The 24,537-nt window shown below is 49.8% G+C and overlaps 2 protein-coding genes across 3 annotated transcripts in view; one reads left to right on the forward strand and one right to left on the reverse strand.

Moving 5' to 3' along the window:
• Nucleotides 1–976: 976 nt before the first annotated feature.
• On the reverse strand, nt 977–10,325 carry PXMP2 (peroxisomal membrane protein 2). The gene is given in 7 exon segments (XM_082667638.1): nt 977–1,297; nt 3,755–3,766; nt 3,770–3,874; nt 6,651–6,766; nt 6,769–6,812; nt 8,323–8,439; nt 10,125–10,325. Coding segments are annotated over 7 exon segments (585 nt in total). The 5' UTR covers nt 10,247–10,325; the 3' UTR covers nt 977–1,228.
• Nucleotides 10,326–10,590: 265 nt separating this feature from the next.
• Nucleotides 10,591–24,537, forward strand: part of POLE (DNA polymerase epsilon, catalytic subunit) — a gene marked incomplete at its 5' end in the record, with an annotated part of 54,544 nt that continues 40,597 nt past the window's right edge. For both annotated transcript variants that reach the window (XM_082667949.1, XM_082667950.1), the window contains 15 exons: nt 10,591–10,652; nt 15,540–15,681; nt 16,126–16,206; nt 16,638–16,682; nt 16,836–16,928; nt 17,239–17,393; nt 20,015–20,156; nt 20,283–20,363; nt 21,100–21,207; nt 21,528–21,638; nt 21,913–21,998; nt 22,177–22,296; nt 23,760–23,892; nt 23,986–24,099; nt 24,210–24,422. In XM_082667949.1, the coding sequence (XP_082524075.1) occupies nt 10,591–10,652; nt 15,540–15,681; nt 16,126–16,206; nt 16,638–16,682; nt 16,836–16,928; nt 17,239–17,393; nt 20,015–20,156; nt 20,283–20,363; nt 21,100–21,207; nt 21,528–21,638; nt 21,913–21,998; nt 22,177–22,296; nt 23,760–23,892; nt 23,986–24,099; nt 24,210–24,422 (1,686 nt within the window). The remainder of the gene's footprint in view (nt 10,653–15,539; nt 15,682–16,125; nt 16,207–16,637; nt 16,683–16,835; nt 16,929–17,238; nt 17,394–20,014; nt 20,157–20,282; nt 20,364–21,099; nt 21,208–21,527; nt 21,639–21,912; nt 21,999–22,176; nt 22,297–23,759; nt 23,893–23,985; nt 24,100–24,209; nt 24,423–24,537) is intronic.

The raw sequence follows: 24,537 nt of genomic DNA on the forward strand, positions 1-24,537 counted from the left end.
GAAGCCCATGCACCGCAAAGAAGACCCAACGCAGTCAAAAATAAATTAATTAATTTTAAAAAAAGAAAAAAAAGATCAACATGGACTTCCCTGGCGGTCCAGTGGTTAAGACTTTGACTTTCAGCAACTTCCCTGGTGGCACAGTGGTTAAGACTCTGCACTCCCAATGCAGGGGGCCCGGGTTTGATCCCTGGTCAGGGAACTAGATCCCCCATGCTGTAAGTAAGGAGCCGGCAAGCTGCAACTAAGACCCGGCACGCTGCAACTAAGACCCGGCACAACAATGACGACAACAACAAAAACTTCGTCTTCCAGTGCAGGGGGTGTGGTTTTGATCCCTGGTCAGGGAGCTATGCCTCTCAGCCAAAAAACCAAAACATAAAACAGAAGCAATATTGTAACATATTCAATAAAGACTTTAAAAATGCTCCACTTCAAAAAAAAAATCTTAAAAAAAAAAGAGAAAGAAAAGGATCGATAGACATTTCAGGAAATCCCGATAGGGTAACACAAAGATCAAACGGGAAAAACAAAAAGCAAAAAACCCTGAGAAAATAGAAGCAGCACGCGAGACAAAAAAATTCAAAAAATATATAATTAGGATCCCAAGAGATATTGTATCCATGAAATAAGGATGGGAGGCAATCAGGAAGCAATGTTCTAAGAATGAAAAAGCAGGGAGGGAGGGCTAATGTAAATGACCAACGGGAAAGCAGACCCCGCTGCTGAAAGGGTGGCATACAGGGCCGCTCAGCAGGTCAGGGCAAGCCCTGGTCTAGAGGGGCCCGCGTCCTATGGGGCCAGGTAGCCAAGCAGTAGTACTGTGATATATGTTACCACAATTTCTTAAACGTTTTAACAAATCTGAGGGCAGCCCTCTGATCACCCATTTCTTTCAAAGCAACAGCAATTATTCTGAGAAATTAAAATCACCACTGAAAAAACTACGTTATAGTTTATTGTGATCCTAATTCAATCCAAGGTGAGAGGTGAAATCATCTCTACTGTATTTTAAGTTTCTTAGGGGAGCACCACCTGAGGACAGGGACCACCTTTTTAAAAACGGATTCTGACATTCAGAGATTTCTGTTTCTCCATCCGTCATTTTAGGGTCATCTTGAATCACATGATCTAGAGGCAGGCTGGGTTGTTCCTGCTCTCTCACCCGCACCCCCCTCCCCCCTCCCCCCACGTCATCAGTGTGTCTGAGGACCTCTCCCGGTCATCTTCACTTCCGCAGAGAGGCCAGGTAGGTGTGCCAGAACAGAGCTGCCAAGTCGGCACAGAGCACCCGGAACTGCCGGAGAGAACACGGGCTGCAGCAAGAGCAGGGCCCTGGGCACACTCATCAGGCACCCACCCCCCAGGACAGAGCTCAGTCGCGGGTCAGTCACGCACCCACTGCCGTACCTGCTGAGCCTTTACTGCGTACAAGCCACTGTGATGGGGCCCAGCAGAGAGGGGTGAGGACAGTCCCTGCCTGATGGTGTTTACGGGACAGCAGGGAAAATACTCCTTCACTGAGCACTTCGGCTCCTGGCTCAGCCTCTCACCCCAGGACCAGTCATGCAGGTGGCCTCACCCGGCTCCTCCCTGACAACCCCACGACCTGCTCTTCACCCTAACCCATCCTATGCCACTACCCTGCTTCTATGATCTGACAGGCATACTCCCACCTGAAATCACCTGTAGTCAATTACTGGGTCTCCCAGGCACATAAGCTCCATGAAAGTAGCAGTCTGGTCTATCTCATTAGTCACTGTAGCCCCAGAGTCTAGAGCAGCAGGGCATACAGCAGGTGCTCAATACATATGTGTTGAATAAACTCCCTGCCCCTTAAGCACGCGCCGGCAACCACCTTTTAGGAAGGTCTCTAACCCCAGGCTTGCGGCACTGTCCCTACACTAGTCAGAAGGACTCCATTTTCCAGCCTCTCTACTTTCCCTGCCATAGACCCTTCCACGTCCTCAGCCGGTCTGTCTTCTCATGTCTTTACTTCATCTTCTATATGCCTTAGAACCACAGTGCATAGCCCTGGTTTCCTTCCCTTCTTGTTCCTCAGAGGCACTCCCTGGAAAAACCTAGATCCTCCTGCCTTCTCACCTGCCTCAGGCCCCAGGCCCCTGCACGTAAGTCTTCAGCCTCTCCTGGCTCCCCCGTCTCCAATCAGCTTCCTCTCCTATCCTCCGCAGCACCAAGGTGACCACTTCTTTACTCCCCTCAAAATACCCATCCCCCCAAGCCTCCCCACCCCTCCCCCTCCCAGAGGGAAGACAAGGTGTGGCCGGGGTCCCCAGTGAACAGTGACCTCCTCTCTCTGCTGTGCTCACAGGGGAGGCGAGCCTTCCACCTGAAGTGCCTCTCTGCTTACGCTGCAGTCCCACGCCCACCCCCGGCACTGGGGCAGCCTGGGGTGCCACCTGCATGCAGCGTGGCCACTCTTCTCCTAGCTGCAAAACCTTCTCCTCCCCTGGCCCACGGCTAACTGCCATTTTCCCCTCCGCTTCCCAACAGTCCGAGAGACTTTTTGAGACTTGTAGTTTATCTTCTACCTCCCCACCCACTCATCAGTTCTCAGCCATCTGGCTTCAGCCCCATCGAGCCACTGAAGCTGCTCTTGGGAAGGCCATTTTTAAAGCCAATGGAAACATTCCGATTTTTATTTTGATTTAACTTCCTGCAGCATCAGCTATTGCTGTCCATCGCTGCCTCTGGTTTTCTGCTACCCCTTGGGGGGTGTGTGTGTGATTACCAAGCCCGTCCCCTCCCTCTTCCCACCCTTGCAAGGTACCTCTTTCCCAAGGGGGCTCCTGCCCCAGGTCTCTTTCTCTCCTCTCCCTAAAGCAGGATGGAAATCAGCCTGTATGAGCTAGTTTCAGGTAGGTTACTTAAATGGTGTGCAGAAAAGGGTTAACACAGCAGGCCTGAGGCCTGGGAATCCCTGGAAAGGCCTGTTTGAGAGGCTGGTGCTCGGCTGGTGTCTGGGAACTTGGATTTCATGTGGGGTTCCTGCCTTTCCTCCCGGGGTGTAGGGAACTCTGGTGCAGGGGGCGGTGCCCACGTGTCCAGCCCCCATTAAACCCTGGGCAGAAACGCCACGTGCCTGCGTTTTGCGGGTGGGTGAGGGCTTGCTCTGTGTGGTCCTCAGGGGAGGGAGGGAGGGAGCACAGGATGCCAGCAATGGATTCCCAGGATCCAGCTGTGCATCCTGGCTGCGTGGCCCTCATAAACTTAGGCTGTGAGCCCGTCCACCCGGCAGTGGTCTTGGGACCCAGACACAGATGGGCTGTACTGCGTGTGGAGGCAGTGGACACCGGCAGGGCCTTCAGCAAACCGGAGGGCGGCCTCACCGCAGCCTGCCTGCGGCCTGCGGTCCCGCTTGCAGAGGTTCCCCACCCAGACGCTCCGACCCTCGGCTCAGAGCCCCTTGCCCCGCCCCGCTGTGGCCCTGACGTCCCTGCAGGGGAGGCTGCCCTCCCGCAGCTTCGTGGGCGCGGGCTGCAATCCAGCCCTAGAAAGCCGAGCGCTGCCCGGGAGGAAAGGGCGCAGCGTGGACGCCGCTTGGGAGGCCCCTCCTTCTATGTCACTTTGCCTGCCAGAATCCAGACCGGTAACGATTCCGGGCGAAGAGGAAAGCCCCAGGAGGAATCCGGAACGTGGGGTGACCCTGAGGCTCGAAAAGAAGGCTGGCGGGGGTGGGCTTTGGGGGAGCTCGAAGCCCCTCTCTGGCCCCGCGGTGCCGGGCTGGCCTTACTTGCAAAGGGACTTAGTTGACGTTAATAAACTGCACTGGAGTCCAGACTCGCCAGTTCATCTGCAGCGCCGGCCAGAATCCTCTCTTCATCTTCGCAGTGAAGGCGGCCGCGTCCTTCCCCTGGAGAGTGGGGAACGCAGGGGGAAACGCAGACCGTGAGCAATACCGGGGCCCCAAAGCCTGACACAGTGATTTCTTTAAAACTGCAGTGTGTTCCATTTATATGGACACAGCACACACGTGTGCTTGAGCAGCGGTGCAGCAAGGAGCTAACAATCCAGCAGGAAAATCATCAGAACAGCGCTCACACTGTGCGCGACCTTCGCCCAATGACCCCTGAGAGCTGAGCTGACGATGTGATTCACGCTGCTGGTCTGGGCACCAGAACTGCTCTGCTGATGGCTCAGCTGTCAATTCTTTCCAAAATAATCTCCAAAGCTGATGCATTTCCAATCGAAAGTTGTCAGGAGCTTTTAAAAAATGGACCCCAGTAAATTGATTCTAATTGTCATCTGGAAGGATAAATGCATAAGAATAGCCATCTTGAAAAAGAATAAGAAAGGAAGGCTTACCTTACTAGAAATTTTTTAAAATGCTGTAAAATTATGGCAATTAAAAAGTCTAGTAGCAACAGCCCAAAACAAACCAAATCATGGAAATGTGGAAATGAATAGAATCCAGCAAAGAACAAAGAGCCCAGATAATGGCCTGTACACATGGGAATGAGAATATGATAAAGTTAACATTTTCCTATACTGGGGACTGTTCAATAAATGGTAACGAGACAGTTTGCTATCTAAGTGGAAAAAACTAAGACTGAAGTATATCTCTCACTATATTAAAAACAAACATAATACTAGAGGAAAGTATAGGAGAATATTTCCATTATCTTCCTTTAAGGAAGCCTCCAAAGGAAAAGAATGACAGATTTGAATGCATGAATTTTTTAAACTCCTGTATGGAGAAAGCCACCGTAACACCCTTTATTTATATAACTTATGCAAACAATTTAACTTTATATGAAGTTAAAAGACAAACACCTGGGACTTCCTGGTGGCACAGCGGTTAAGAATCTGCCTGCCAATGCAGGGGACACGGGTTCGAGCCCTGGCCCGGGAAGATCCCACATGCTGCGGAGCAACTAAGCCTGTGCACCACAACTACTGAGCCTGCGCTCTAGAGCACGCGAGCCACAACTACTGAAGCCCACGTGCCTAGAGCCCATGCTCCGCAACAAGAGAAGCCCCTGCAATGAGAAGCCCACGCACCGCAACGAAGACTAGCCCCGCTCGCCGCAACTAGAGAAAGCCTGCACGCAGCAATGAAGACCCAACGCAGCCAAAAGTAAATAAATTAATTAATTAAAATAAAAAAGTGTAGGGAAACAAACTTCACACAGAGGGAAAAGCCACAAGGGTTAGGAGCTCTCAAGAGTCACAAAACCTGTGTCTGAATCCTGACTCACGGACTCGTTACACGACCTCAGGCCAGTGTTTACCCTGCAAATAACTGAAGGCCTCAGCTTCCTCAACCGTCAGGTGGGGTTGATGAGAGGCTCAAAGACCTGAAGCACTGGATGCAGAGCTTGGAACAAGGCAAGTGCTCAATAAATGTCTGCTGATGCTATTATTCTGCACCACTGCAGGGAGGACAGAAAACGACAGCCTTCTTGGGACAACAATTCTCGGAATTAACCAAGCAGGAATCCTCACACAAAAGGGACAGGCATACGGTGGGCGGAACGGCCTGCAGTCTAACACAACGTCTGCATCACAGAATGCTGGGTGCAGACGCACCTGTAGCGCGCGCCGTACGGATAGTGCGGGCCCACGTGTCTCATGATGTGGTGGGTACTTTATGCACTTTGGTAACATTTGCCACATACGTAGAGGCAAATGTTTTTGTTCTTTAATGGAAATATACTCCCTTCCTATTTGGAAGGAAAAAAAAGGGAGAAACTGCTGTGGTACCCTCACTCCTAATATGGGCACCCTCTACTTTCTCCTACCTCTGATTTCCCAAGGACTTCCCAAATATTTCTTTTTACTATCAGGGATTTATTAGCAATCACAGTGAAGTTTAAACATCTTTTCTACTGCCCACCAGGGTCACTTTAGACAGCACGGGTGTTCTCCTTACTAATAAGAACTTGAGGTGAGGTTTCAAAATAAAACCCAAGTGAGAAGCATTCACCTGCTGTGACTGGTTGAACGAATTACTTTCAGGGCAGAACATGACACGTCTCGGGCACGGAGGTGGAGAGGGGATGGTGAGGGAGCCAGTTAGTGGAGTGAGGTTGGGCAAACGCACCTCCCAGGTCTTCCGTTGTGATGTTAAGTCTACACTGGTAAGTTGCCTCTTCAGAGCACTTGTGATGTCCAGACCCTGAGTGACCACAGGCTTCTGCAAGGCCACTAGGGGGCTGGAACTTCTGTGCCATGGATCTCTCTGGCAGTCTGGTGAAGCCCACGGACCCACTTCTCAGAATGATGTTTTGTAACGTATAAAATAAAATATGTGGGACTACAAAGAAACCAATTATACTGAAGTACAGCTATCAAAATATTCAGAAAAAATTTTATGACAGACCAGTATATATGCTTCTTTACTAACACATTCAGTGCTGAGACTTGCCAGCAGGTGTAAGGAGTGATAAGCATCACTGATACTCTGGGCTATAACTGTGACAATGGACGTGTGACAGCCCACTCTCTGGGACGGCCACCGCAGGCCAACAGGTGCTGCTAATACGACTGTGCTTTGCTTCTGACGTTCACAGAGGACAATGTGAAACTTAAGTTTGAGTGTAAAGTTCACAGAGCCTCTGCATTCCAACCACAGCATCCCTGTCCAAAGAAGAGCTGGCCTGCATGAGTGCTATATGGCAGAGACCAACCTCCAGGGAGTTCACGATGAGGAAGAACGATGACAGGAAGGCGGGTGCGAAGAGGAGGCGGCCCAGCAGCAGCCTCGTGACGCCTGCCGAGGGGGCCTCGGGAGGGATCCAGTCCCCACGAAGAGGTGGAAGGAGTGACCCAGCGGCCCTGTGAAAAAGAACCTGAGGCCCGCGGTGGGGCTGAGCTGGACACACCCATCCTGGGGCCAGCTTCACCCCCAAACCCCAGACCCTAAACCCTGAGTCCCTCAGCACTGACCACACAGGTCTGTGTGGCCCTTCTAGAAAATACGCTTTCTATGACTCCTCTCCAGGCATTCTTTTTTGCCTCTGACAGACCAGGCTCGTTCCTGACCCCAGCTGTCACATGGCTGGCTCCTTCTCAACACGTTGGCTTGGAGAGTTCCTTCCGACTGTCCTGAATAATGAACCCACCACCATCACAGCCACTCTCTACTCCAGGCCCTGTCTCATTTTCTTCAGAGCACTGATCACTGACTGTCATGGTCTCATTTGCTTAGTTATATAGTGCCCTCTCTTCACCCCTAGAAGGTAAACGCCACAAGACAGGATCGCGTCTGTCTGTCCACTGCTGTGTCTGCAGTGCCTAGAACAGGGCCTGGCTCAGAGAAGGTGCTCGGTAGATAATGGGAGCATCCCTGGTGTCAGAACTTGTCGTCAGTCTCTCTTGGATCATTATCAGGGCTGAAACCTGGTGCTGTGCACTGGCTTGTCTGTATCAGGATTATTCATTGCAAAGAGCACAGAGCACTCAGGAGAGAACTGAACCCAGCCACCACGCCTACAGGGAAAACAGACCTGAGGCCCCACAGAGTCCAGAATCAAAAGATGGGCGAGGGCCCAGGGGCCTCCCAGCTCGGCAGTGAAGAGTCTTTAAACGAGCAGTTCTCCCCTGTCTTTCCCCACCCTTTCACGGAATGTTAAGTGGCCCAGGGCAGGGCTGCTCAGGAGGAAGAGAACGGAAGTCTTGAGGATGGAAGATTGTGATTGGATGACCTCCCAGGTGATTCTGATACACTCCCCCTCTCTGGGGGGATTAGGACTTTAAATATGTTATGGAAAAAGCTGAGATAACTCGAGTTAGCATGCTTACAAAATGTTATTTGTGAATTCTGAACTGAAAAAAATCACTCTTGTTGCAAAAGACTTCAAAATAATCCATCTATACAAACACTACTGTTCGCCAGAGAACTCAGGGTGGATTTAATAGGTAAAGCTTCTGAATCTCTGTGCTTCTGCAATTCAAAAAGTGGTTCAGAAACGACAGTTTTCAGGATACGTACGTATTTCTCTTCTGGATGTTTATGCTATGAAAATAACAACAGAAACTAACTGGCCATATTCGAGTCTGTTTTCCTCTTTCAGGGTCTTTGGGTCTTGAAGTCTGATTTTAGGTTCAGGTGACCTATCTGCTCTCAGGTTTCTCAGCCCAATTACAATGGCCACCCTCACCCATGCAATTCAAAACAAAAACCAAATGAAACTATAAAATAAGTGAAGCTAATGTTATCCACCATTCTGACTTTCTCCCATGATGACTTCGATGCTTCTTAAAAAACTTTTTCTGAGGTAGATAATTCCAGGTCTTGATATCCTAGCTTTGTCACACTTAGCCTGCTACTGGGTAAACCAGCCCCTTTATGGAACTCACCTGTAAATGGCATATCTGAGAGGCCCTCTGACATCTAGCTTTTGAGAGCAGTCTTCTTTTTCCTGATTCTTCTCAATCAACTGGGCCAGGAAGTTCCCAAGTGCTGACAAAATGCCACTGTGGACAGAGAGGTATTCAGAAAACGTGCAGGAGGGCATCTGTTCTTGCACGTAATTAGCATGGCGGTTCTAAGAACATGCTGGGGATGGGTAGAGATGAACCCTTATCAGAGCAGCCGAAATGTGAGGTCCCTACATGAAAAGGTGGAGACGGCAGAATTTAATATACACACACAGGAGCACAGTAAGATTTGCATCTGGTGGGTGGTATCAGTGTCATATCCTGATTGTGATGTTATCCTATAATTTTGCAAAAGGTTACCATGTGTGGTTATAAAAGGGCAACAGGAGGGATCCTTATGATGAAACTTTTCTGTATTTTGACTATGGTGGTGGATACACAAACCTATACATGTGATAAAACTGCATGGAATTAAACACACAGTCACTCATGGACGAGTACAAGAAAAGCTGGGGGAATCTGAATATGACCTATGGGCTGTATCCATGCCAGTGTCCTTGTTGGGTTACTGTACTACAGTTTTACAGAATGTTGCCAATGAGGAAAACTGGGAAAAGTATACAAGGGATCTCCCTGTATTATTTCTTACAACTGTATGTGAATCTACAATTATCACAATAAAATTTTCAAATAAAAAGGTGGAGACAGGCCCAGTTGCTCAAAGGCTTGGTCTACAGCTGCGTTCTGAGAAGCTCGCTAAGCTATAAAATCCAAAATTCTTAGAAGGGACAGTAAGGAGCCTCTTGATCTGGTCCTTGCCTACTTCTTTCTCATCGTCCCCCTTGCTCACTGTTCATGTTCTCCAGGGACACAGACCCACCTTCCACTCCACCATTACTAGCTAGCTCCTCCCTCAGGACCTCTGCACCCGCTGTTTAAATGTCACCTCCTCAGATAAAAACTGCCCTGACCACTTTATCTGTGTTATACATTTATCTGCTTTTTGTCTAGTTCTTTACTAGAATACAAGCTCCGTCAGGGTAGGAACTTACTTACCTTAATCACCGCTAATGCTCCCCACACAGGAAGCAGCTGTGCACAAGTATGAACGGCTAAATTAATAAAAGGGGACAAACTTATAAAGTCGACTAATTGAAAGTAATGAAGGGGGGATGTCTCACAAAAAGCTCAGTACTCCAAATCAAAGGGCCGACCTAACCGAGCACCGAGAGCGCTGTGTCGGCTTTCTCCCACATGCAAAGCTGCCAAAGAAAACAAGCCATAACACCTCCCACCCCGTCCAGGCTTCCCGCGCACTTCCTAAAGGCGTTCACCTCAACCCATTCTAGTTCATTCTAGTGCTCAAAACAAGAGCAGGTACTAACAAGCCGGAAGGTAGCAGCGGACGCCGCGCAGGCTGGCGGGTGACAGACTTCTCTCCCGGGGCCCCATTCACCCCGGACGGCCGTCACCTCCGGGGCAGAGGGGCTGGAGGCCCCGAGGTCTGCAGGGTCCTTCGGCTCGTGCACTCCTTTAGTCTGGTCCCTGGGTCCACATTTTAGGGTGTCTAAGAGTTACGGTTCGGAACCGAATATACAGTACGGCACGTGCTGAGCTTTCTGGTTAATTTAAGGCCTCTGGAGGGTCGTTTGGACGCACCAGATTTTGCCTTTCACGCTCAAACCCCCACGTTGGATGCACCTATGGGGCTGCGTCACCGGGCCGTCCGAGCTCCGGCCCCCCGCCCAGGCCCGTCCCCTCCGCCGCCGCTCCGCGCCGACCTAGTGGTCGCCTTGGTGAGCACCGGGTAGAGCCGCAGGAGGCGCAGGTACTGGGCGAGCGCCCGCCGCGGGAATGCCCCGACGTCGGCCTCGGCCCTCAGCTTCGACGCCGCCGGCGCCATCGCCTTCCCGGCGCAGCGCGGGCCGGGGACACCGACCCCACTGGGCTCCGGGTGCGGGGCAAGGGGCTGGGACGGCCGGACATTTCCCGCCCCGCCGCGAGCCGCAGGGGCCCCCGGGACACACCCCTCGGCGCGCCGCGTGAGCACCCGCGCACTTTTCCGGGAGTTCCTAACGGGCCACCTCCGCCTCGGGCGCCGGCGGCGATTGGAGCTCGGCGGGGCGGGGCGCATCGAACCTTCTGATTGGGCGATGGTGTGCTTCCGGTCTCTCGCGAGAGTTGGTGGGAGCGCGCCAAATTTTTACGGGGAAGCTGCGGCGGAGGAGTTGGCGCCAGCTCGAAGCTATGGTTCTGAGGAACAGCGGGCGGCGGCGCGCGGAGCCGGGCTCGGACGGCGAGGCCAGCCGGTGAGGGGGGGGCCCGGCCTCCCGGGCGGGGGGCGGGCGGCACGGGAGCGCCCCCTCCTCAGCGCGCGGGGCTTCCGCGAGCAGCGGCGAGAGCGCCTGGGGCGCTCCCCACGGCCGCCCGACGTGGGCTCCGGATTAAGAGTCAGGCGTCTCTCCGCCGCCGCCCCTCGTCCCGGTGGTGCCGCCTTGTCGGCGCCGTGTCCGGGGCCCTCGGCGAGCGGCCTGGCGGCGGCTCAGCGGAGACTATGCGTCTCTGGGACGGGGCCGTGGGGAGGGACGCGCCGGAGCGGGGCTCGTGCGGGGCTGCGCTGCGGGTGCGTTCTCCCCGGGGGAGAAGCCCGGGGCCACGCCAGGAGCGCGCCGAGGCGGTGTAGCCTAACCTGGGGTCGGCGCCCAAGCCCCGGGCGCGCGCTGTGGTCGGCGCGTTGTGTGCTCGAGTCGCGGCGGTGGAGGCGCGCAGCGTCGGCCTCCCGGTCCCGCCCGCTGCCTGGCGCGGGCCCGGCGGCCCTGAGCGCGGTGTGGCGCCGCTGCCGAATAGGAAGAGCCGCTGTGGACTTTGGGCGCAGCGCTCGGACAGTGTCGGTCCTGTCGTAAGCGGTCAGTAACGGTGGTTGTCTTTATTACGGTTGCCTCCGTCGTTCGGGTTTTGTACTATCGCGGGGTTAAAAGTGAGTTATGCGGCTCCTGAGAAAAGTTTTGAGAGGCGGTGTGGTCCAAGTGAGCAGTTTTCGAGTCCACTTAATCCAACACTTGATGCCAAGATAGAACCCAGGGTATTTGGAGGAACGTATTACTAGTACAGAGGGCCGCACGCCCGGGAGCAATTCTCCGTAAGTAGCCCTTCATTCAGTCTTGACTGGGTAAAGATCTGGGCCTCAGACTGAAGTTACCTGTGTTCTCTAGCAGGGCCTGGAATACAGTTTTTCTGCGGTTTTGACTGAAGGTGGATCCAGAGATTTTAAAGCCATACCGTGCGGTGGTGTGTTGGTTTCCCACTGCTGCTGTAACAGACGACCACTTAGTGGCTTACACTGTACCAGTGTATTCTCAGGTCAGAAGTTCTAAAACTCAAGATGGGGCAGGGCTTCTTTCGTTCTGAAGGCTTGAGGGGAGAATCTGTTCTCTTGCCCTTTGTAGTTCGTAGAGGCTTCTTCCTCCACGTTCAAAAGCAACACTGTCGGATCTCCAGTCTCTCGCTCTGATTTCTGGCTCCCTCGCGTAAGGACCCTTTATGATTGCAGTGGGCCCATCCAGGTGATCCCCATCTCAAATTCCTGAACGTAGTCACACCTGCAGACTCCCTTTTGTCATGTAGGATAACACAGGTTCCTTGCATTAGGACATAGACGTCTGAGGGGGGAGGGTTGTCAAGTGTCCTGCCTACAACAGGTGGCTGTAATCTTTTGTGAAAAATAAGGATCCTAATCTTGAAATAGGTCATTCTGTTCTTCAAGTGGAGGTGATAGACCCAAGGACTACCTTCAGGCAAAGGAGTTTTTCTTAAACAACTCTCTGACCACTTTTGTTTATAAGTTAATAACTAGTGAAATGTGTTGCAGTAATTAAAGGCATGAATTCTGCACAGGCTTAGTGCAGATCTTTTTTTTTCTTTTTAATCTCGTCTCTATTTTGTATACTTAGCTTTCTTAGACTGCTTCCTTTCTTGGATTGCACAGACATATTTTTCTCTGCTCACTGGTTTATAAAGTAGCTCATTTATTTACATTAATTCAAAAAGGCAGGACTTCCCTGGTGGTGCAGTGGTTAAGAATCCGCCTGCCAACGCAGGGGACACGGGTTCGAGCCCTGGTCCGGGAAAATCCCACATGCCGCAGAGCAACTAAGCCCGTGTGCCACAACTACTAAGCCTGCGCTCTAGAGCCCGTGAGCCACAACTACTGAGCCCTCGTGCCACAACTACTGAAGCCCGTGCAGCTAGAGCCCATGCTCCACACAAGAGAAGCCACCGCAATGAGAAGCCCTTGCTTGCCGCAACTAGAGAAAGCAATGAAGCACAGCAATGAAGACCCAATGCAACCAAAAATAAATAAAATAAAAAAAAGACAAAAAGGCAAGGGATATCAATTCTTAGCTGTACATTTTTGAGGAGTGCAGAATATAGTTGGCTTAGCTAATAAATAGGCCTTCTGCCAAAAATATATAGGGTCCAGAATCTCAGAACTGCAGTTTAAAGAAGAGACTAGCTTTTTTTTTTTTTTTTTGGGCTGTGTTGGGTCTTTGTTGCTGCACGTGGGCTTTTCTAGTTGCAGAGAGCGGGGGCTACTCTTCGTTGCAGTGCACGGGCTTCTCATTGCGGTGGCTTCTTTTGTTGCGGAGCCCGGGCTTTAGGCACGCGGGCTTCAGTAGTCGTGGCACGAGGGCTCAGTAGTTGTGGTGCACAGGCTTAATTGCTCCGCGACACGTGGGATCTTCCCGGACCAGGGCTCGCACTGGTGTCCCCTGCCTTAGCAGGCCGATTCTTAACCACTGCTCCACCAGGGAAGCCCTAGCATTTGTGTTTTAAGTTGGGATGCTAATAAAATAATTGTTCTGTTTTGAAGATAGATAAGCCATAATTACTCTGGTCGATCTAGATGGGATCACACCTGTGGAGTTAAAGATTGTGAACAATTTGGGATCATCCCAGCCTCTGGAATCAGAACAGTTTTGGATAGTTCTGTTGGTGGAAAGTCTTCGTCAAGTACTTAATTTAAGGTTTATGATCAAATCTGTATGAAGAGTTATTTACAAAATCCTAACCAGAGAAAGGCTTGGGAAGTTTGAAGCAGATGTACTGAGCTGAGAAGTGATTTCCCTTCTCAGTTGAGATAGTTCCTCTCACACAGAACAATATTATATCCCCACTTTTATCCATATGTGGTTCTACTGACATCTAGACTCAGGCGTCCCAGAAGATACATTGTGTTTTTAAGGTACACTTTATTCTGCCACAACAGGTGAGTTTCTGTAACCCCAGTTTGCTCATATGTAGTTGGTAAACAGGAGAATATCAGTAACATGTGGAGATTATATTGGTTCATTTGCAATTTTCTCTAGGCAAGGGGGTTGGAATCCGCAGTAGGGAAGGAAAGAGCTCTTGGCTGGAGTGTTGCACAGACATGTGCACTGTTGGCTCTGTTTGAAGAAAATTTCATCTGAGCGCCTGCACCAGGGCCTCCCTCCCATCTCGGGTGGCAGGCTACACTTTTCTCCTGTGCTCAGCAGTCATAAACCAGGACCTCTCCTCTCATGTTGTGCATTTAAAACAAACAGCTCTTTAAAAACGTGGTTAATGACGTTGCTGTGTAGAAATTAAAGCTACCTTACAATGTTTATAAACCAGGTAAAAGAGAAAACGGCCTAGCCTGGGTCACTGCTGTCTCTATACACTCAGGCACTGCAGACCTCCTTGTTGCACTTTGCTAGTGTGAAATGCGCTTTCCCAGATGTGCTGTAGCCACTTCAGTGTGTGTAGGAGTACTGTGCTTTATTTACATGTGCCTTGCACAGGGTAGTACCTGAAAAGTGTTCAGTCAATATTTTTCCAACTCAAATTACACGACTTGAAAACACAGATGAATTAGTTCATTCAAGTTATTTCAAATAACTCTGACATTACAGAATTTTACCTTGTAGATGACAAAAAACAGATATTCCCCTCTGTTTCTATTGATCTTCAGTAAATATCACACATACTATATCAAGCACCCACTCAGCTACAAAAAATCCTATCCTCACATCATATGCATCATGTGATTTAATCATCACTGCTCCTTTTTGGTAGAACTAGACTCCCCTCCATTGGTCATTCATTTTTTCATACATAATACTGTGCTGCCAACTTGGCACTTTTCAAAGTGCTTTTACATTCATTGTCTCTAATGCTCATGAAAATCCTGTGTGGTAGATACCGTTAATTGCATTTTCCAAGAAACAAACTAAATTTGGGAACTAACATTTAAAAAATAAAGAAACAACTTTTTATTTTGAGATAGTGGTAGATTCTTATGCAGTTGTAAGAAATTACACAGAGATCCCTTAACCCAGTTTCCCCCAGTGGTAACATCTGATGTAACTAGAGTGCAATGTCACAACCAGAAAATTGACATGATACAACAATGCATGTACACTTATTTATGTGTGTGTATTTAGTTTTGTGCACTTTGTGTATTCATGACCACCACCACCACAATCAAGACGCAGAACAGTTCTGTCCCAAGGATCCCTCGTGCTACCTTCTTATAGCCACAGCCACCTCCCTTCCCCCATTCATGGCAGCTACTAATCTGTTCTCCATCTCTAACTGTTATTTTAAGAATGCTGTATAGGTGGAATAAAATATGCAATTTGGGGGAGTTGGCTTTTTCACTCAGCATAATTCCCTTGAGACCCATCCAGGTTATTGCATGTATCGGTAAGTTTGTTATCAATGAATCGTATCCCATGGGAAGGATAAAACAAGGGTTAAATATTCACCTGTTGAGGAATACCTGGGTTGTTTCGGCTTTTTGTCTGTAATGAACAAAGCTGCAGTGAACATTCACGTGCAAGTGTTTGGTATGAGCACGACTTTTCTCTGGGATAAAAGCCCAGATTGCAGTACTGGACTTTGTGCATTTTTAATATCCCACGAGGCAGCAGTGTCCAGCCAAGATTGTTGTTTTTATTAGTGTTCTGGTTGCACAGGTAAACGAGTTTTGAGGGTTCTGCCCCAGTCATCTTTTTCCTGAGACCTGTTATCTTAATGAGCTATTTTGCCAAATGTGAGGTTTTTCAGGGATGCTCCTACCATGTCACAAACGAAATTCTTACACTAGGCAGACTGAGGGCTGCGGGCGTAGATAGTGTCATGATCAGCGGAGACCGGATTTCTCTCCTTTCACTCAGGGACGATGGCCCCTCTACTTCTGTCTCGGCACTCAAGCGCCTGGAGCGCAGTCAATGGACAGATAAGATGGATCTGCGGTTTGGTTTTGAGAGACTCAAGGAGCCTGGTGAGAAGACAGGCTGGCTTATCAACATGCACCCTGTAAGCACCTGTGCTTTTCCTCCATCTTCCTCTTTCCATTCAGGAGGATGGCTGCACCCCTTGTGGCATAGCCCTTGTCTGAAGAGTAGGTGACCCCCAGTGGGAACCTGTTGTCTGGGCAATACAGGTAGAGATGGGATTGTTCGTAGCTCTCCTGCTTTCCTCTCTAACTTCTTTGGGTCATAAAGAGGCCACTGGGAAGACTGAGGTAAGGGGCATCCCTGTTACCCATAAGAATAAAGCTTTCAAAGATGAGGGGGGAACAGAAATTCCCATTTGGAGGCTGTTATGATGCGGTTCTTGTGAATGGGGCCAGTAGTGTTTATGCAAAAGGGTAGAGAAAGATTTTGTTTTTAAAGTGCTCAGTTTCCCAGAGAAGGAGGAAAAGGCTCTTGTGCTGTGTAGAGGATAACTTTGTGCCCATGTTGACTGCTTCTCTTGTAGACGGAGATTTTAGATGAAGATAAACGCTTAGTTAGTGCAGTGGATTACTACTTTATTCAAGATGATGGGAGCAGATTTAAGGTAAGCCCTTGACATCCAAGAAGCTAACAACCACTCAGTAATGAGGCATAGCTGGGCTCAAAATGGCAAGTGTCCTTTTAGCTCTGCAACTGTGAGGAGAGGGATTGGGAGGCTTGCGGTGTGCAGCTTCCTGAAGCCCTTTAGGGACATGGGCCCCTTGGAGCCACATTAGTCACCACTTAAGTTGTCCTAAGAGAAGCTAGCTCAGAAAGACTGAAAGATGAGCAGCATTGTGTCTCTTAGACTCTTGCCCCTGTGATATGTGCAGGTCCTAATTTCCTATTGCACTGTCTCTCTTAAGATATGTCAAGGTCAAGGGTGCATTGGATCTAGGCTAGGCTATATCACGGGTATAACAGCAAACAGCCTGTCTTCATTTTTCTTCCTTTTTTCTTTCTCATCACCCCCCTGAATGGGTGTGACTCTTGCAGGTGGCCTTGCCCTATAAGCCATATTTCTACATTGCAACCAGAAAGGTAAGTCTGTGGTTCATGGCATCAGGTCAAACGACCTGTGCCTCGTTTTGTGGGGGGATTTAAAACTGGAAATAAAGAGGCTTCAAGAGAAATAAGCAAGGAAGGAAATAGATTTTACTAATGAGAAGTCCTTTCATTCTGATCCTGATTTAGGGTTGTGAGCGAGAAGTTTCGTCTTTTCTCTCTAAGAAGTTTCAGGGTAAAATCGCTAAAGTAGAGACTGTCCCTAAAGAGGATCTGGACTTGGTGAGTATCACCCAGCCCTTTCAGGGTAAGTGAGGCCGGGTCCACCCTGCCCATGGGGTGAGATGGGAAGAGGACAAGTTCCACACCTGTGGGACAGTATAGATGATGGGCTTTGGTGACTGTCCCTGTATCCTCTTAGAGAACTCTAGTGGCATAGTTGGTGCCACATGCAGAGTTGAACACGGTGCTTTGGAGTTGCCAACTCTTCAAATCATTTATTTACCTTTGAATCGTCTCGCCTTATTTCCTCTCCCCAATGTAGTATTTTTTTTCTCTTTGAATTCATGAGCACCATCTCTTCACTCTGTAGCCAAATCACTTGGTTGGGTTGAAACGAAATTACATTAAGCTGTCCTTCAACACCGTGGAGGACCTTGTCAAAGTGAGGAAGGAGATCTCCCCTGCTGTGAAGAAAAACCGGGAACAGGGCCACACCAGTGATGCCTATACGGCTATGCTCACCAGGTAAGCTTCATTCACATAAGCAGAGCAGCCAGTCAGTCCACAAGGACTGTTTCCCATTTTTCCTACGTTTACAAGATGGGTAGGAGGTGGGAAAACTCAGCAATAAAATTACCTTAATGATTGGCTCCATTCAATGTGGAAACAGTTTTGAGCAATTAGGTAGACTTTCTTTCTTTTCTTTTTTTTTTTTTTTTTTTTTGCGGTACGCGGGTCTCTCACTGTTGTGGCCTCTCCCGTTGCGGAGCACAGGCTCCGGACGCGCAGGCTCAGCGGCCATGGCTCATGGGCCCAGCCGCTCCGCGGCACGTGGGATCCTCCCGGACCAGGGCATGAACCCGTGTCCCCTGCATCGGCAGGCGGACTCTCAACCACTGCGCCACCAGGGAAGCCCTGGTAGACTTTCTTATATGTTCCCTTTGTGTTAAATAAATGGTGGATTCCCAGGCTGTATTTTAGCTGTCCCTTTTTTCTTACATAGAGGGTAGATTTGTGGCTCCAAATTTAGTTGCTGTAACAGTAGACATTTTAGATTTCTAATCCCACCATCTTAACACAGTCTGTTTTCATGGTTTTTAGTAAGTGTTAAGATGTCTGCAATTTTTATTAAATACCTATATTTACATAGCACATCTTCTCCAGAGATCCCTGGGTATTATACAGAGAAATTTAAATATAGGACAACAAACACTGTTCATTAAATATTTAGACAGCAACAGTAATAAGAAACAGGGTAAGAGATTAAGAAGAAATCTTGGCTAATTAAAAGTTATGATGACTTCCACATACAGATGGCCAACAGGCGCATGAAAAGATGCTCAACATCTCTATTAGGGAAATGCAAAGCAAAACTACAGTGAGGTACCACCTCACACTAGTCAGAATGGCCATCATTAAAAAGTCTACAGGGCTTCCCTGGTGGCGCAGTGGTTGAGAGTCCGCCTGCCGATGCAGGGGACATGGGTTTGTGCCCTGGTCCGGGAAGATCCCACATGCCGCGGAGCGGCTGGGCCCGTGAGCCATGGCCACTGAGCCTGCACGTCCGGAGCCTGTGCTCCGCAACGGGAGAGGCCACAACAGTGAGAGGCCCGCGTACTGCAAAACAAACAAACAAACAAAAAAAACTACAAATAACAAATGCTGGAGAGAGTGTGGAGAAAAGGGAACCCTCCTACCCTGTTGGTAGGAATGTAAATTGGTGCAGTCATTATGGAGAACAGTATGGAGTTTCCTCAAAAAACTAAAAAATAGAGTGCCATATGACTCAGCCATCCCACTCCTGGGCATATATCCGGACAAAACCATAATTCCAAAAGATACATGCACCCCTATGTTCATAGCTGCATTATTCACAATGGCCAAGACATGGAAACAACCTAAATGTCCATCGACAGATGAATGGATAAAGAAGATGTGGTACATATATACAGTGGAATACAACTCAGCCATAAAAAAGAATAGAATAATGCCATTTGCAGCAGCATGGATGGACTTAGAGATTATCATACTAAGCGAAGTAAGTCAGAAAGGGAAAGAAAATACTATATATCACTTATAATGTGGAATCTAAAATATGACACAAATGAACTTATCTACGAAACAAAAACAGACTCATGGACATACAGAACAGACTTGTGGTTGCCAAGGGGGAGGTGGGGGGGGAGGGATGGATTGGGAGATTGGCGTTAGCAGATGCAAACTATTATATATAGAATGGATAAACAATAAGGCCTACTGTATAGCATAGGGAACTATATTTAATACCCTGTGGTAAACAATAATGGAAAAGAATTTTTAAAAGAATGTTTATATATGTATAACTGAATCATTTTGCTGTACAGCAGAAATTAACACAACATTGTAAATCAGCTCTACTTCAATTTTTAAAAAAGGCACACAAAAAGTTAAGATGACTTCAGAAGAACTAATTGTATCCTCTGACAAAAGTTGATCAGTTTGGGACCCTGAACATTTCTGCACACTACCCCCCCACAGTGACCCATTAATTACTTTTCAGAATATTGCAAGTTGTAACCAGAGACCGAGTCCCCAGAGGCCTGCCTTCTCTAAAACCCATTGCCTTTCTTTCCCCCCTTAATAGTCCATTCGGTATTTGAAAGCTTAATGGGCTAATATTGGAGTGAATATTCTAGTGACAATGATTCCCTCTTTGATATGGTAAGAATAATTATGATACAGAAATAGTCACTGTTTACCTGTCACTTCACCGTGCCTACAGCTTTGTGGCTAGTACCTCGTGACGCTCTTGCAGGGTGGGCCTGTCACTGTCATCCTCGTTTTCTTGATGAAGAAATAAGCTCAGTGAGGGTGGGTCACATCTGTAGACATGCCTCCCAAGTAACAGTTTCCTTTCTTTGCTCTTTTAAATGGGGTGTAACTTACGTCCTATAAAATGAATGTCCTAAGTATACTGAATTTCCTTGTGTCTGTGGCCTGCTGCTTGGTGGGGTGGGGTTCATCCAAGGTCATTCCTTACGAAGGGCCTGTCCTGATCATCTCAGCCACGTTGTAAAACTTTAGTGTTTTCATTGTATGGACACTGGTCTTCCCCCTCCAGCCCCTAGCAGAGCATAGTTGAAAAAGCTGCTGTCTTTATTTTGCAGTGTTCTACAAGGGGGCAGTGTGATTACTGACGAAGAGGAAGCCTCTAAGAAGATTTCTGACCAATTGGACAACATTGTGGACATGCGAGAGTACGATGTGCCCTACCACATCCGCCTCTCCATTGACCTGAAGATCCATGTGGTGAGTGGGCTATTGCATGTGGGCAGTTCCTGATAGCCAGGAGGTGATACTGAAGGATAGATCCATAGAGTTGACTTCCTTGGACAGATGTAGAAGTCTTTAGTTAATGCACCACACGTCCTGCAGGCTCACTGGTACAACATCCGGTACCGAGGAAGTGCCTTTCCAGTGGAAATTGCCCGCCGCGATGACCTTGTTGAACGACCCGTAAGTACTACTTGTATTTCTTCCATCTTAAACTTTCCAGTTGTTTTTGGAGAGTGAATTCTGTGCTGAAAGGTGAATTTGATTCAAAGGTTTGTTTGCTTCTTTTTCCTCAGATACCTTCTTAAAAGAATTATGGGGTAGTTGTTTTTTTCATCAGTTTCTGACCTGACAGTATAATTTGACTTTGCACACAGACATCATCACGTGACGTCAGTATTTGAGCTAGGCTGGATCGGAACATTTGAGGGAAAGCTCTGACTTCCATTTTGGGTGGTTAATAGTAAAGTGATATGTTGAAAAGTGGATTCATAACTGGTTTGGGGACAGCTTTGTGATCTTGGGAAAGTCTATACTCTGTTTTCTCACATCCAAAATGAAGTTGTCAGTTCTGTATCATAATCTCCTGTCAGGGTTGCCATAAAGGACAAAATGAGTGATGCATTTTAAAGAGCTTTGAGACTCAGGTGTTCTGTAATTCTAGACTTTTCCTGTGAACAGCTACTCTAGCATTTTTTCATATGTTTAAGTTTTCATATCCTCATGGTATTCTGGACATAGGTCATTCATCCCCAAGATGCCAGTCCCACTTCCTCCTGAACCTTTCCCGGCAGCAGCTTGACTCTTACTTTTAGTAACTGGCAGTAGAGGTGGAGGTGGTGGGTGTCAAGAGGACCACAGGGTCTCCAGAGCTCAGCTTGGTTTGTGGCCAACTTAATGCTACATTTTGTCCCTTCAGGACCCTGTGGTTTTAGCATTTGACATTGAGACGACCAAACTGCCCCTCAAGTTTCCCGATGCTGAGACTGATCAGATTATGATGATTTCCTATATGATTGATGGTCAGGTGAGTGGTGCCTTCTGGGATGTAAGCTCTCTGTGAACAAGGACCATAGCTGGTCCCCAAACCAGAACAGTGTCCACCCTTGGTTAGTACTTTTTTTGTGAATAATGAGTGAGTGGAGTCCACAGAACCTGTTCTAACATCCAGCCACGCCCTGCCTTCCAGGCAAATCTGAGGATTAGGTGGAGTGTCTCTTCTTGGGAAAGCCAGGGCGCTTCAAGCTGCTGCAGAGATTTTGTAGCGAGAGTCTCTGGGCTGCGTGTGAGAGGTGTGTCTTTGGCTTTGTGTCTCTAACTCATACTGACTGCTAATGAACTTCCCAGGGCTACCTCATCACCAACAGGGAGATCGTCTCAGAAGATATAGAAGATTTCGAGTTCACCCCCAAGCCAGAATATGAAGGGCCCTTCTATGTCTTCAATGCGCCTGATGAGGTAGAGGTGTCACTTGGGAAACTGCCTGATGTTTGGGGTAGAGTGGGAAGGGGAGGCAGGCCTGGTGACCCTCTTAGGCCTCAGCATTCCTCTAATCATAGCAGCAGCTGGACTCAGTCCCCAGTGGTTGGTCCTCGTTCACCTGGAGGCCCTGTTGGGTTGGAAATAACAGGCTCACGTGAGGTTGCTGCTCCTCAGCTTTGGAGAGCTGCCTGGAAATCGCTTGAAGGAGAGTAAAAGCAACCCTCTGACTGCTAAGATTTGTTGAATTCAGGTTCATCTAATCCAAAGATGGTTCGAACACATCCAGGAGACCAAACCCAACATCATGGTCACCTATAATGGGGACTTTTTTGACTGGTGAGTCAGAACGGGGGTTGGGGGTGGGGGGGGGAGGAGCACCGCTGGGTAGCGCGGGCGGGCTCCGCACTGTAATTGAGAGGAGCTCGCGTGAGGCGCCCCCTAGGGGCAGTCTTCCCGGTCTCTTAGGAATTAGAGACTCACTGCCCCACGTGCTTGTCCATCCTCTCGTCATTAGGCCGTTTGTGGAGGCCAGAGCAGCGGTCCATGGACTGAGCATGTACCAGGAGGTTGGGTTCCAGAAGGACAGCCAGGGGGAGTACAAAGCACCCCAGTGCATCCACATGGACTGTCTCAGGTAGGCCCCACAGCTCACCTGGCAGCTGGTCACAGTGTCTCATGAGGGCTTCCTGTGAGTGAGGTCCAAGGTTCCCTCCTCGCACACGCTGGTCCTGTCCACAAGACGTAGCTCCCATCATCTGAGAGAACAGTGGCTGCCGGCTCTGCCCAGGTCCCGGGATGTGTCTTTCATCATTTGTTCATCCTTCATTCAGTCAGCAAACACATGCTGAGCACTGGTCCTCAGGGTGTGGAAACCAGACCAGAAAGAAAGACCTGGTAGAGTGAGGCCTGGTGCGATGGGAGCTCGTGGAGGGGCCTTGGCTTCCCACACGAGGTTGGGATGTGGTAGTCAGGCTCGTGCATGGTGTCCAGGCAGGCTGGGGTGTCCAGGCTGAGGACAAGTGTGCAAAGTGACCCAGAGTGCTGAGGGGCAAGGCTGGAGTGGAAGGAGGTCTCGTGGGCTTTCTGTGCCTGGTGGGGAGGGGTTTTTATCTTGGTGGTCATGGGGAGCCATTGATGCGTTTTCTCTTTAGCCCTGGTGTTACGGCACGTGGATTGAAGGGGCAGGCTGGGTCATAACGTGCACAGGAGTGAAGAGGGCTGGACTAGAGATATTTGAGAGCCGAGGACTTGGGGATCTCTAGATTTGGGGACAGGTGCAGGAGGCATGGCGAACTCTGGTTCTCAGGGCTTGGGGTGGGCTTATGGGGGAATAGAACACAGCTCAGGTTCCGAGTAGCAGCAGGCCTGGGAGCCCTACCCACGTGGAGGGCCTGGAGACTGGGGGGCACTGTGATGTGGTAAAAAAAAAAAAAAAAAAAAGTGATAGTTGATAGATTCTCAAGAAGAGAAGTAAAAGAGAAGCGGGCACCCTCAGTGGAGGCAGCAGCGCCATGGAGGCCCCAGTGGGGCATTTCTGAGGGAGAGGACGGCCCACAGGGCAGAGAGGCCAAGGAAGGTGAGATTGGATGCTGCCAGTAAGAAGATGTGGGTCCTAGAGAGACAACGGTGTGTGTCATGGGGGAAGAGGTGGAGATGGGCGCGAGGTGGCCTGGAGTGTTTCTGTGCTAAAGGGATGGTGCAAGAGGATGAGGAGAGTTTGACGACAGGGTGTGAGGGGCGGGGAGAGCAGGGCAGAGCCTGGCTGTAGAGGGGACAAGCTGTGGAGGGATCCAGAACGCCAGAGGGCGCAGGTTCCTGCCTGCCCCCCTTTGCATTTCTCTGTGAGGCTGAGAGGAAGGCCGTGGGGCTGGAAGGACTGGCTCTGGCATCTCCTTGTTGGTGGGTTTGTCTGTGAAATTGACTGGATCCGGGTGAAAGCTTTTTACAAGGGGCCTGCACCACGTGACGCCTTGGAGATCTTTGGGTGCCCATCAGGACCCTGCATCTTCCTGTGGTGTGTCCGGCTTTGCAGCCTCTCACAGGTTCCTGGGCTTCGTCTCAGAATCATTTCTGGCTTTTGCTCTTTCTCATTCCCAGGTGGGTGAAGAGGGACAGTTACCTTCCCGTGGGCAGCCACAACCTCAAAGCAGCTGCCAAAGCCAAGCTGGGCTATGACCCCGTGGAGCTGGACCCCGAGGACATGTGCCGGATGGCCACTGAGCAGCCCCAGGCACGTGCCCTGCCTCGCTGAGTAGCCCTTTGGCTGGCGGTGGTGGCCTGCTGGGCGCCTCATTGACCTTACTCTCTGATATTCTCTCCTTAGACGCTGGCCACCTACTCGGTGTCAGACGCAGTGGCCACATACTACCTGTACATGAAGTACGTCCACCCCTTTATATTCGCCCTGTGCACCATTATCCCCATGGAGCCCGATGAGGTCAGTGCCTCTCCTGGCCCGCTGCCTGCCAGGGGTGGTCCCAGGCAGCTGATGTGGACGCAGCCGTTGGAGTTTGGTGTTTGGCTTAAAGCCTGGCGTTTCCCCCGTAGGTGCTGCGGAAGGGCTCCGGGACGCTGTGTGAGGCCTTGCTGATGGTACAGGCCTTCCACGCCAACATCGTCTTCCCCAACAAGCAGGAGCCAGAGTTCAGCAAGCTGACAGATGATGGCCACGTGCTGGATGCCGAGACCTACGTGGGTGGCCACGTGGAAGCCCTGGAGTCGGGCGTGTTCCGCAGCGATATCCCCTGCCGGTTCCGGATGGTGCGCCCCTCCTGAGACTCCTGAAGCTGGGCCTCTTCCCGCCAGTGCTGTGGGCGGACCCAGGAAGGACCCAGCCCACAAGGGCTGAAATAAAGCCCTTGCCCCTTGGGCCCCT

The sequence above is a fragment of the Grampus griseus genome, assembly GCF_964374135.1.
Source record: "Grampus griseus genome assembly, chromosome: 12".
Classification (NCBI taxonomy): Eukaryota; Metazoa; Chordata; class Mammalia; order Artiodactyla; family Delphinidae; genus Grampus; species Grampus griseus.